Source organism: Schistocerca cancellata, chromosome 3, assembly GCF_023864275.1.
Source record: "Schistocerca cancellata isolate TAMUIC-IGC-003103 chromosome 3, iqSchCanc2.1, whole genome shotgun sequence".
Classification (NCBI taxonomy): domain Eukaryota; kingdom Metazoa; phylum Arthropoda; class Insecta; order Orthoptera; family Acrididae; genus Schistocerca; species Schistocerca cancellata.
Genome location: NC_064628.1, coordinates 574,576,931 through 574,590,600, shown reverse-complemented (window position 1 = coordinate 574,590,600; position 13,670 = coordinate 574,576,931). Strand labels below are relative to the sequence as shown.

At 46.2% G+C, this 13,670-nt stretch overlaps 1 protein-coding gene across 1 annotated transcript; it reads left to right on the top strand.

The window, feature by feature from the left end:
• The first annotated feature begins 8,698 nt into the window (after window positions 1-8,698).
• LOC126176436 (eukaryotic translation initiation factor 3 subunit A) lies at window positions 8,699-9,655 on the top strand. Its single transcript, XM_049923592.1, has one exon. It carries the CDS (start codon window positions 8,699-8,701, stop codon window positions 9,653-9,655), a length of 957 nt encoding a protein of 318 aa, XP_049779549.1.
• The last annotated feature ends 4,015 nt before the right edge of the window (window positions 9,656-13,670 follow it).

The following is a 13,670-nucleotide window of genomic DNA, read 5'->3' as shown; positions in this document are numbered from 1 at the left end:
GAGAAGTTCGTTTTTCGTTTTCTCCTTGTGATATGTAAATTATTTTCGCTTATAAAAAAGGCATTTAAACTCATTTTACGTTGATGGTTTCTTTAGCAAAAGTATTATGGCACGTGTGGCATTAAATTGTAGCAAATTTAAGTATCACTTTGCGACGCTTTTAATACATTGTCTTCCTACTGTGTTTAGAGCTGCGTTTGAACTGTTCGAACAGTTTACGCCACAGTTCTGGAAATGTCTGGTTCAGTTAGATCTTTCGATTGGTTCCCTGTCTAGTGACTATTGTTGGTATGTCCATGACCTTTCTTAGCGTCTATAATGCATTATGGGATTGAACAACAACAACGGCAGTGTATAAATAAGATATTGCAAACGCGTGTCTGTCCAATACTTCTGTCCGATTCTGAAGCTTTCGATCTAGTAACATCTGTTTTCAAGAGTGGTCTTTTAGTTGTAATCTCGAGTTAGCAATTACAGCCAGTTTACTACGACATTTCGTTCATCAAGCCTTTTAATTCTTGATTAATTTTCTTTTCTGTTTCATCTTCATGTTGCCATTTTGTTTTCAGAATGATTAAAATATAACAAGGTAGGTACCTAATAATATGTAAACAGGGACTATTTTGCAACCCACTAGGTAAACCAGTATTATCTCATAACCAAATGAATAATTTTACTGCGTTCAATAAAGAGACCGTTTTTTTTATTTTGAGTACAAATTTTGGCCTTTGCCTCTTTACTTGACAGTCTGCATAGATATTTACATATCCATACACACCGGTAGTGTGTGAAAACTGTTATTGCAAATATGTTCAAAAACAACAGCAGTTTGTGCAGTAGTAAGATTTAAAGCTATTTCCTTTTGAGTTGCACGACACTGTCAAATTTTAAGTAGAGCCACAGCTTGTTGTGGCTAGTTCGTAGTTCGGCGCAGTCCCTTGTACTCGCGCTGTGCGAGTCAAAAGTCACGTAACTGTTCGAAGAGACTCGATACCGTATCGAGCGCTGCGGCTTATCGGAAAATCACGAGATGGTTCGAATCTGAGTATCGTCTGCTGAGCCCTAATTGTGTTGCCACGTTTGTTGTATTAAGCGGCAGGTAAAACTAGTAATAAGTAGGAAGCAATGGCTATATTTTATGAACTACAGCACTTTCCTGCTATCGTGAACATTTGGGCAGAATTAATGGCAGCATTCAGTTACTACGTTCACAACACAAAGGAGCGGTTGTGTCCAACATTCAAAATATTGTAGTTTTCGCTGTACATATATATTCTCTCGCGAAGTGCTTCTATGATACTTTTCATGTTACTTCATTTCTAAGAAGAGTGTAAACATTTTCCATTCAACTTTCGGCAAGAAAATCCATCTTTTTTCTTTCCATCAAAAACGAATTCAGAAACTATTACTTCTATATCCGTAACGCTGATACTATGTTCGAATTTTTATACGAAGGACGGTCCCTCAATCTCGCTACACCTTTGAGTGCCGAACAGTGCGACGTGACGATGTTGACATTCCGTCTACTGAGTTCGTCCCGATTTGATGCGACGTGGTGCCACATTCCGTTGACGTTCACTGTGAATGAACCTTTATTTGCTGTTTTATTGTAACGGAAAACTCTTCGTGAATAGGACTGGAACAGAGGTACAAAAATTCCATACCTTTTTGTCTGTAAGTGACCTCTGTCACGAAATAAATCGGCACAAGCCACGAAGAAAAGCTGCGGTCGTCTTACAAGAGACAAGGTTGTTTCGCGAATACGTCTGGAGTCGCCTGGGGAGAGAGACGCAGTGACGGCGACGGAGGCCAGAGAGGCTGCTTGTAGCGACAAGCACGCACCGGGCGGCACACTACTACGCGTTTACATTCGGGTCGGTGAACCTTGACCTTCCGCTAGACCAGGGGTCGCGACCTACAGAGGCCGCTCAAGGAAGGCGCCCGGGCCGACAAGTCGCGTTGTTCTGCATTCCGCGCGGCGCCGTCACTGCTTCCGCGGTTCTGTTCCAATACGACGGTGAGGGTTAGTCACGGTTGCAAATAATAGCACAAATTATCTGCCGAAGAAAGAAACGATTGATGGCGACTGAACCGCGCGAAAATCAGTAGTAGTTCCTGAGAAATAGAGGAACTCGAGAAGCACGACGGCTTCGTTGACTTACGTTAGACTAAAGAAATGAAAACCTACTTCTACACCATTTGTAGACTTAGTATTCTTGACAATGCTGACTCGAGAACACCGTTCGAAATTCTGAAGGTACCAGGGATAAAACACAGGGAGCGAAGTATTAGCCGCAATTAGTACAGATACCAGACCGCAGTTTTGTGAGTCTAGGGTTTTGCCACACGAACATTGTAATTCTGTTAGGGATGGCAAAGGACATAGAGATGTTGAACAGAAAGAATTTAATGAAAATACTCAAAACGAGAATAATGGAATGTAGTAAAACTTAGTCAGGGAACACTGAGGGAACTGGATTAGGAAGTACTACACCAAAGCAGTAGAACTTTGTCATTTGGGGAGCAAAACAACTGTCGTTTCCTGAATAGAGAGGATAAAAAACGCAGAGAGCAATAGCAAGGAAAGTGTTGAAAACGTTAACATCGAATTTAGCTTTAAGTGTCAGGAAGTCTTCCGTTTCTTCAGTTAAAGTATTTGTCCGGAGTGTAGTCTTGTATCGACATTAAGCACCATACGCAAGATGATAATATAAGCTTTTGAAGTGTAGTGTGCCTCAAATTACATGAATAAATCCAATAACTAATTAATACGTACCGAATCGGACTGTAGAGAAAAGAAATGTATGGCCCATCTCAACTAAAAGAAAGGACAGATTGGCGGGACGCATCCTGAGACGATGAGGAAAAAGGAGACTAGCGCTTCGATACAGCAAGCAGGTGAAGTAGGCGAGAGTTGCGACGGTATGCAAAGAGATTTGCACAGGGCGATCTAGAGTGGAGAACTGCAGACAGACTACTACGGAATGACGACTCTCCAGCAGTCGGTTGAAGATTTGACCATGAAGCTGTGCTTGGAAATATACGGTGGACAATAAAACGCGCTCACCGGAAGACAGCAGCCGAATTTTACTGTCAATTTCGCGTTCATTTCACTGTATTTTGTCTGCCTGTAAATAACACCAAGACTGCCACGAAAAGGACAGCCTTAAAACAAGCTGCTGAAAACAACCAAACAATAAAACAGAAGGAAAAAAGGCAGGTCTTGCACAGAGCCATAAATAATACATCACTAACATGGAAAATACTGGGTAAAAGGGACTCAGTTGGACCCTGGATAATTATTTGTGGAGCTGAGGAGGACAGTGAGGAATACCAACTATGAAATAGTGGCGAGTGAATCAGGAAACTGAAGAAAATTGTCTTGAAAGGACTTTCCTTATACAGTGACGATCACTACATGGGTGCTCCGCATTTACGAAGCAGCAGGTACATCAACCGCTGTTGTAAAAGCTCATACCATAGCCGTAGATTAACTGCTAACATGTTTGTGACTAGCAGCAATCTCCCAATTTTTATTACACAAATAACGCCCTCGATGACGGTGGCGGTGCTCCATTCTTGGCCAGCCAGTCCATACTACACTCCGCAATCGACTGCGTATCTCATTACGCCCACGCACTGCCAGTGTTGGTTTGATTGGTTTAAAATGGGAGGGGCGGGGAAGGACCAAACTGCGAGGTCATCGGTCCCTTGTTCCCGGTAAAATAATTACACAAGGGAAAGAAGAAAAAAAAAGGAGACGTACAGCACAATAACCGGAGAAAGGAAGAACCAGAAGAACGACAGAAAGACAACCAACCCTACTATGGACAAGACATGAAAAGAAAACCACAGAGAGAAGCAAGAAACAGGTAGAAGGGGTAAAACCAAGAGAGCAGATGACCGTGGCTGAGCGACCACGAGAATAAAAGGAAAAGCCAGCCACTCTGCGACACATTAAAACATCCAACCTAAAAGCATTAGAGTGCAGAACACAAAAGGACAAAGGACATGCGCTAAAACTTATATAGAACGATAAAACCCACAGGCACGTATAAAACGTAAAACTAAATTAGCCGATGAGGCGCTGTCAGCTAAAATTAATGGCAGCGAGTCTGGTAACTGAAGAGTCCGTCGCAGGGCAGCCAAAGGAGGACAGCCCACCAAGATATGGGCCACTGTCAGCCGGGCGCCGCACCGACACTGAGGCGGGTCATCACGGCGCAGGGGGTCGCCGTGTGTCACCCAAAAAAAAAGCGTGGCCAACGCGGAGCCGACAGAGAACCACAGAGTCCCTGCGAGAGGCGTGTATGGAGGACTGCCACACATTCGTAGTCTCCTTAATGGCACGCCGTTTGTTGTGCGAGCTGAGGTTATGCCATTTCGTCTCCCAAAGCCGCAAAACCTTGCGGCGTAGTACTCCACGCGGATCAGTTGCAGAGAAGCCGAATTGCATAAGCGGTTTCCGCGTAGGCTGTTTGGCCAGCCTGTCGGCAAGTTCGTTGCCTGGCGTTCCGACGTGACCTGGGATCCAACAAACACCGCTGAACGACCGGACCGTTCCAGAGCGTAGATGGACTGCTGGATGGTCGCTACCGAAGTATGACAAGGGTAGCACTGGTAGATAGCTTCTAGGCTGCTCAAGGAGTCAGTACCCAGAAGAAACGACTCCCCAGGACAAGAACAGATGTGCTCAAGAGCACGAGACGTAGCCACCAGCTCGGCAGTGAAAACATTGCAGCCATTGGGAAAGGAATGCTGTTGAATATGTCCTCCACGGACAGACGCAAAGCCGACGTGAGCATCACCCATCGAGCCGTCGGTGTAAAACCAGTTCGTGACCTTGAGACATGTCAAGACTGTAGAGGAAGTGGCAGCGGAGGGCCAAGGGGTTAACAGTCCTTAGGGCCATGTGAAAGGTCTACGCGAAGCTGCGGCCTAGGTGGACACCACGGAGGTGTACGTGAATGGGCCTCAAGTATAGGTGGTAAAGGCAAGGACTCCAGTTCGGAAAGAAGGGATCGGACACGAACTGCAATTTGAAGCCCTGACCAGGGTCGCCGATGGGGGGGTGAACTGCCGTGGGTGGGAAAAGCAGGCAGTGATTCGCATGCGCAGGGTAACTACGAACGTGTGTAACGTAACTGGCCAGCAGTTGTGCACGCCTAACCTTCAAGGGAGAGACTCCAGCCTCCACCAAGACGCTGGTCACCGAAGTCGTTCTAAAAGCTCCCGTCGCTAGGCAAACGCCACAGTTATGCACTGGGTGGAGTAAACGCAACGCTGAGGGCGCCGCCGACCCGTAAACCAGACTCCCTTAGTCAAGGCTGGATTGAACAAGGGCTCTGTAGAGTTGCAGCAGCGTAGAGCGATCTGCACCCCAGATAAAGTGGCTCAGGCAGCGAAGGGCATTGAGGTGCTGCCAGCACTTCCGCTTAAGCAGATGAAGGTGAGGAAGCCAAGTCAATCGGGCGTTGAAAATCAAAGAGTCGATATGTCTCCACTACAGTGAGTGGATCTTCATTAAGGCAAAATTCTGTCGGCGTCGTGCTGATCATTCGCAACCAGAAGTGCATAACACACGACTCTGCAGCCAAAAGCTGCTAGAGCCCATTACTGCGCCTTGTGGATGGCTCCCTGTAGGCGCCGCTCAGCTACACCAGTACTGGTGGAGCAGTACGAAATGCAGAAGTCGTCTGCATACAGAGAATGTGAAACGGACGGCCCTACAGCTGCTGCTAGACCATTAATGGCCACGAAAAATAGAGACACACTAAAAACAGAGCTCTGCGGGACCACATTCTCATGGATATGGGGGGGGGGGGGGGGGGGGACTATGGGAGGCTCCAACTTGGACACGGAAAGTACGAAGCGGCAGGAAATTCTGGATAAAAATCTGAAGCGGACGTCGGAGACCCAACTCGTATAATGTGGCAAGGATATGATGTCGCCAGGCGCTGTCATACGCTGTCATACGCTTTTCGTACATAAAAAAAGACAGCAACCAGGTGTTGGCGTCTGGAAAAGGCTGTTCGGATGGCAGACTCGAAGGAAACAAGATAATCAGTGGTGGAGCGACCCTGGCGGAAGCCGCCCTGACGTGGAGCCAGTAGGCCACGTGACTCCAGGACCCAACCCAACTGCCGACACACCACACGTTCCAGCAGCTCACAGAGAACGCTGGTGAGGCTGATGGGCCGATAGCTATCGACGACAAGCGGGTTTTTAGCGGGTTTGAGCACCGGAATGATTGTGCTCTCCCGCCAATGCGAGGGAAAGACGCCATCGCACCAGATCCGGTTGAATATGACGAGATGTCGCTTGTAGTCATACAAGAGATGTTTAATCATCTGACTGTGGATCCGATCTGGGCCAGGAGCTGTGTCGGGGCAATGTGTAAGGGCATGGAGGAGCTACCACTCTGTAAATGGGGCGTTATAGGATTCACTGTGGCGTGTAGTGAACGAGAGGACTTTCCTTTCAATCCGCCCTTTGAGAGTGGGAAAAGCTGGGGGGCACTTCTCCGACGCAAAGGCTCGAGCATAGTAATCAGCAAAGTGCTCGGCAATCGCGTTTGCATTGGTACGTAACACGCCATTTATGCTAACACTGGGGACACCTGAAACAACGTTTGAACTTTGCACAGACTTGGGAAGGTGACATATGGCACCCAATGGTCGAGACATATCTCGACGAACACTCCTGCTTCCGTCATTTGATAAGTTGGCGAACGCGAGCACGGGGCCGTTTAAAGGCTATGAAGTGCTCCAGGGAAGGGTGCCGCTTATGACGCTGTAGAGTTCGCGACGCTCCTTAATTGCTTCAGCGACTTCCAGCGACCACCAAGGGACTGCCTTTCGCTGGGGGGGGGGCACCCTGAAGAGCGAGGAATCGCGTTTTCTGTCACAGAGACGATTGGTGTAGTCACCTGCTCAACCATCACATTGATGTTTCAGAATAGGGAAGATTCAGCGGTGACAGCAGAGGTGAAAGTTTCCCAGTCAGCTTTGTTTAAAGCCCATCTGCGCAGGCGTCCGTGGGTCCGATGCCGGGGAAGTGCCAGGAAGATGGGGAAGTCATCACTACCATATAGGTCGTCATGTGCTCTCCAGTGGATAGATGGGAGAAGTCCTGGGCTGCAGATGGATGAATCAATGGCCGAGGAACTACCATGAGCCACACTGAAATGTGTCGCTGCCCCAGTATTTAAGAGGCAGAAGTCGAACTGAGACCATAAAGTTTCGACATCTCTGCCTCGGCCAGTAAGCACAGTGCCACCCCACAAGGTGTTATGGGCGTTAAAATCTTCCGAAAGTAGGAAAGGTTTAGGGAGTTGATAAATCAGTGCAGATAATACATTCAGGGATATTGCACCATCTGGAGGTAGATATACACTGCAGAGAGAGATTTCCTGCGTCTCAGCTTCAAGAGGGGTTTGAAGGGGCACAGATTCACTACAGACTGAGTTTAGGGCATAAAGGCCAACTCTACCTGACACTCGATTACAGTCGTTACAGTTCCTGTAATATCCCGTAAAGCCACGGAGGGCAGCCGTCGGCATTGCCGGGAACCAGGAGCAAATAAGCTTCACTGTCATCCTTAGCCTGGCGTTCCTCCCATGGTGTGGCCAGGGAGGGGAACTGTTTGGGGTCATATTTCTTAGCTCTGACGTTAGGCTTTCCCCACTTAGAGACTGTTGGCGGTGGACCACCAGCAAGAGATGACGCACGACTCTTCATGGCGTGTCATCCGCCCTGATGCCACCCACTCGCCACCCAGCAGCAGCTAAGGCCACCTGACAGGAAGTCCATTGCTGGGAGTCCCGATGCCACAGGGTGATGGGCATCTACTACTTGGTATACGTGGGGAGTTAATGGCGCAGGTATCAGCAGAGCGATCCTGTGTAGTCAGGGGGCTACAACCAACAGGGTACATGACGGCCCTACCACAACGGGCGGCTGGCTACTGTGGGTGCAAAGAATTCCATGGTCATGGCAGGCGCAGGAAACTATACTGCATAGTGGGTGGAGGAGAACGCACCCAGGAAGGTGTCCTCACCCAAGAGATGGAGGATGAGTGTGACTGCAATGTCTCGATGAGAAAGTGTGCTAAAGATCTCAATGCACGATGGACACTATGCACCATGTAAGGCGCCCTTGCCCAATTGGCTCACTCTTCGGGAAAATTTTGAAAAATGGAGGTCAAACGCTACACTGGGCCATCACATGCAAGCCGAAAGGGGTGAGACTCCTTTTAGTTGCCTCTTACCACAGGCAGGAATATCTCGGGCCTGTTCTAACACCTGGACCCGCAGGGTAATTGCCAGTGTCATTGATGGAATAGCTCGGTATGACAGCTGTCATATGGTCGCTGCCAACAGTTTTTATAGTGCGTTCGCAGCGATGAACAGTAATTATTTTCTCACTGTGAATCAACTTACATCCTATGGTAGCGGATGTTAGACCCTAACATCATCTCTGATTATGTGATATGTCGTAACTGATCTGAAGTTCCTTTACTTCATAGACGACTATTCATTATTCGATCATGGAAGAAACACCCATATTAGACAAGAAATAAATGTAGAATCTATTGCAACTGAAGGGAAAAAAGCTGTAAAGGCCACGTCCAGCGTACGTCCAATAATAGGATAACAAAGCAGCAATACTATGTAACCAAACAGAGAAGACAGACAGACATGCAGGCAGACGACGACGACGACGACGACGACGACGACGACGACGACAGAAGACAGAAGACGACGACAGAAGACAGAAGACGACGACAGAAGACAGAAGACGACGACAGAAGACAGAAGACGACGACAGAAGACAGAAGACGACGACAGAAGACAGAAGACGACGACAGAAGACAGAAGACGACGACAGAAGACAGAAGACGACGACAGAAGACAGAAGACGACGACAGAAGACAGAAGACGACGACAGAAGACAGAAGACGACGACAGAAGACAGAAGACGACGACAGAAGACAGAAGACGACGACAGAAGACAGAAGACGACGACAGAAGACAGAAGACGACGACAGAAGACAGAAGACGACGACAGAAGACAGAAGACGACGACAGAAGACAGAAGACGACGACAGAAGACAGAAGACGACGACAGAAGACAGAAGACGACGACAGAAGACAGAAGACGACGACAGAAGACAGAAGACGACGACAGAAGACAGAAGACGACGACAGAAGACAGAAGACGACGACAGAAGACAGAAGACGACGACAGAAGACAGAAGACGACGACAGAAGACAGAAGACGACGACAGAAGACAGAAGACGACGACAGAAGACAGAAGACGACGACAGAAGACAGAAGACGACGACAGAAGACAGAAGACGACGACAGAAGACAGAAGACGACGACAGAAGACAGAAGACGACGACAGAAGACAGAAGACGACGACAGAAGACAGAAGACGACGACAGAAGACAGAAGACGACGACAGAAGACAGAAGACGACGACAGAAGACAGAAGACGACGACAGAAGACAGAAGACGACGACAGAAGACAGAAGACGACGACAGAAGACAGAAGACGACGACAGAAGACAGAAGACGACGACAGAAGACAGAAGACGACGACAGACGTCGGTGCTGCTGAACAAGTGCACTCTGTAAACGATGAAATATGATCCTTTAAGTCATTTTCAGTCTCAGTCTATCAGTTTGTGAACACATCTGCACATTGTTTGTGACCTTTTGGAAAGAACTCTCGTGCTATGTCCAAGCAGTTCTTTCTTGTTCCAGTCCAATAAGGAACAGACGCTAGGTTTTGTGTAGACTGGTAAACAGGAATGCAGCACTGCCAGAATAAAGCCGGGAAGTGGCTCTTTAGGCGTGCCCTAACTAGTACACAGTTAAGGCATAATCTTTGGCGATGTCCAATCCAGAGTACTTCATCTTGCCAGGAAGTTTTACCGCGCACATCTTATATCCATCTTTTGTACAGAATCCATGGAAATGAGGGAGAGAGGGGAGAATATAGTTGATTAGCCTAGTGACAAAAGCTATGAGACATAGCAGCTTGAATTTGACCAGAATAGAGGAACGAAATGGCTGTAGGCTTGTAAGTTACGTGGCATTCTATAGTAATTACCACTGAAGAAAAGAAAGGTTATTTGTTAAGCTGCAGACTAGTGGAAAATGTACAGCACTAACGAATGTACGCGCGGATACTGAATGTACGTAATCGATAAAGGAAGGCTATCAGGTGTTTTGTTAATGGCACAGTGGTCCGCATTCGTCATGGTAACATCCGCCACAAACCATACAATCGTCACTTCCTGTTTTCGCGGGAAGAGCCATGCCTTACGGATCCAAAGCCACAAGCGGTGGACGCCCCACCTTACAAATTCAAATCTACAGTGCAGAGAGAAGAGCGCTGATAAATTTGTGCCACTCCCACTGTTACATTTTGGCATTGAATAAAGTCACATGAAAACTGTAATTACCGTGCATAATTGTCCAGAGCAACTGTTCATTTCCCATTGCGGTTATTAAATGCATAGATTATTGTCACGTTCAGTTGTGATGCAGCAGTATCAGTACGTATATGCAACAGTTGTCGCAAGGGAAACCGAATCTAAGGATTTGGGAAAGCGTATTTAATGTGTTAAGCTGCCTAGCACAACTTCCTTTTGTGAACCCCGACTACACTGGATCTCGTCATAGAGCTTTTTTAAACATTTCAAAATGTTTCATTAATTACAATAATTATTGTTAATGTAATGTAATGGTGAGCTGAGAGAGTGCTAGTACAAATTCACGGATGAATTTTATATTTCCGCACTCGCACCTATTGGCAAGTTAAGTTGACGAATTCTGTGTTGACTTTATCAGTTCAACAACTGACTAAAATAATACTGTTGTAACGTAAAATCACCTATCAGGCTGAATCCAGTCACGAGTTCTGCTTTGTACTGATCAGTTGTTGAGAAACATTACCTGCTCGTACAGAATAACGCACAGCGCATGCGCTTACGAGATAGGGGTGTGAGCAAACCTCGATCGAATCCGCGCGACCGACGAAACGATCGCTGACACACCGGTCAGCCTGAATCAGGTTCTTAGCGGGTTTCCGACGCTTGTATTATTCAAATGCTGGTCGTAGCCCTGAAATCAGCTGTTGTGCACAGTGAGAAGTGTGAAAAGCGTAAATAAACAGCGCAAGTTCTTAAGGTAAGCAAGCGATGCGTAATTATTTTTTATTTTAGTAATGGAGCTTGTTTTAAGTACGCGCAAAAATAAAGTATAAGCGATAGGTAGCGTATCTGAAAGCGGTACTACAATCGATATTGGTATGACGTAGTCAATCGTACTCCCTTAGCGTCGCTGTTCCTTTTGAACATTGGGAGCTGAACGCGACTTCCCAAGCGGGAGGCACTGGTTTACTGCTAAACGTTCAGTAACGCCAAAGCGCTATCGTCCACGCTCCTTTATGCGAGGCGATGTGTGTCCCGGTTCGCGTTTCAGGTTGAATGGTCGTGCGCAAGTCGAGTCACACCAAAATGTAGGAGCAGTTTGCTGATGAAATACGATTCCAAATGTTTTCCGTCGAATGGTGATTAATCGGCATATACGCGGAGGGTATTCGAAATTATGTATGAAATCAGTATCGTCATTCTTAGTCAGTAGCATCCTTTGGCGGGCTCTTTGTTACGCGAATTGTTAATGAAGTTATCGAGAACTTTCATAGGCGGATAGTTTTATTTCTTAAAGCCCAACAGTAATAGGAGCTCCAGGTTGAAAGTGGAACTAAACTGCTAGGACGAGCAAGGGTGTGTCTTGCCATTACTAGGGAGTGTGTTACTTCCGAACCCAAAACACGAGCAATATGTTATGAACTTTCAATTTTGAAGCAATCTCTTCACTTAAATTGAAGCGCTGATCAATATTCGTGAAGAAAAGACATACGTTTTAGGCAACACGGTCGCTGTTCTTTTAACTGTCCCTTACCTATGTCCGATCGCCGCAAATAATACGGTTTCATTTAATGATCAGGGAAATATAGCGTGAGGGGAGTTACACACTGCCCTCAGTTTCGGGCCAGGCTCATGCTCTGTTCGGCCATTATGAATTAGGTTTACTGTGGATTTCTTAAATTACTTCAGACAATGACTGACTACCTGCTCGTTCTATACTCACTGAGATGATTATATATATATATTTTTATTGGTGTTTTGCCCTTAAAGAGTGCATTTGGACTAAACTACATGGCCAGTTCCTTTTGCTGCCTTCCTTGCTGCCCAAACTTCCCTCATTCGCTCTCTGTGTTTCTGTTTCCGGTCCTCTGTCCATGCTTTTTGTCGGCTTTGTGTCTTCGGCTTCATCTTGATTGCCTTTTTGGTTGCCCATATTTCTTTCATCTTCTGGCTGTGATCTTGCTTGCGTTCTTCGGTCCATTTTATGCCTGTTCGTTTGTCACATCGTATCTCTTGTAGTTTACTTTTCTTAATGATGTTTCTGAATTTTATTCTGTCGTTTATTGTGTCTGCTGTTATGTTGAGTTGGTTCAGGTCGTTTTCTACCTCTGCCACCCATTTGTTGTTTCTAATGGTTACACAGTCAAAGATCTGTTTGGTCAGCCTGTGTGATGGCATTCTGTATAGGTGTCCATAGAATTGTAGTCTGCGTTTTCTAATCTTTTCTGTGATTGTCTCCGTATGTTTGTACAGTTCCTCTGTAGGTTTCTTGATCCATATTCCATTGTTGTTAGTTGCGCCAAATATTTTCCTAAGTATTTTCCGTTCTATTTTTCTAATTGTCTGATACGTGTATGCCCTAGGATTAGTGTGGTCTCTGCTGCATATAGTGCCTCGGGGAGCACCACCGTGTCGTAATGGCGTAATTTGGCTTTTTGTGAGACAGACTTCTTGTTGTAATGATTCCACACTACTTTGTATGCCTTGTCCAGTTTAGTCTTGCTTTCTTCGTTTGAGTCTCTGTTATGTCCACTCATTTGTAGTGTTTCACCGAGGTATTTGAAGTTTGCCTTTTGTAAATCGTGCCATACTTTGTGTTCAGAGCTGAGAGTTTCTTTGTGCTCATAAACTGTGTCTTTTCGTAAGAGATCTGTAGTCTAGTTTTGGAAGCGATTTCGTGCAGTTTTTCAATAGCGTCTTTTGTTTCCTTTATACCTTTCGTGACAATCGCCAAATCGTCTGCAAAAGCCAGGCATTTAATCTGTAGGTTTCCTAAGGTTTTCCCCTATTGTGATGTTTCCCATTCTTTTATGACCTTATCTAACACCAGATTGAAAAGGAGAGGTGAGAGGCCATCGCCTTGTCGGACACCTGTGTGAATTTCAAAGGGCTCTGATAGTTCCCCACAGAACTTTACTTTGGAGGTCGTGTTGGTTAAAGTTTGCTCTATGGTAGCCCGTGTTCTGTTGTCTACTTTGTATTCTGCTAGAATTTTGAAGAGAGTTTTCCGGTCGATAGAGTCGTACGCCTTTTTGAAGCCAACAAAGGTAATGATCAGGTTCTGTTTGTGTTGTAAAATCATTTTCAGGTTCCAAATTTGTTCCGCACAAGACCGCCCTTTACGGAAGCCTGCTTGGTATTCCCCAATCAAGTGGCCGGTCTGGCATTCTAGTCTGTTCAGTAAAGCTTTAGAGAGGATCTTGTATGTGACCGGTAGTAGGGATAT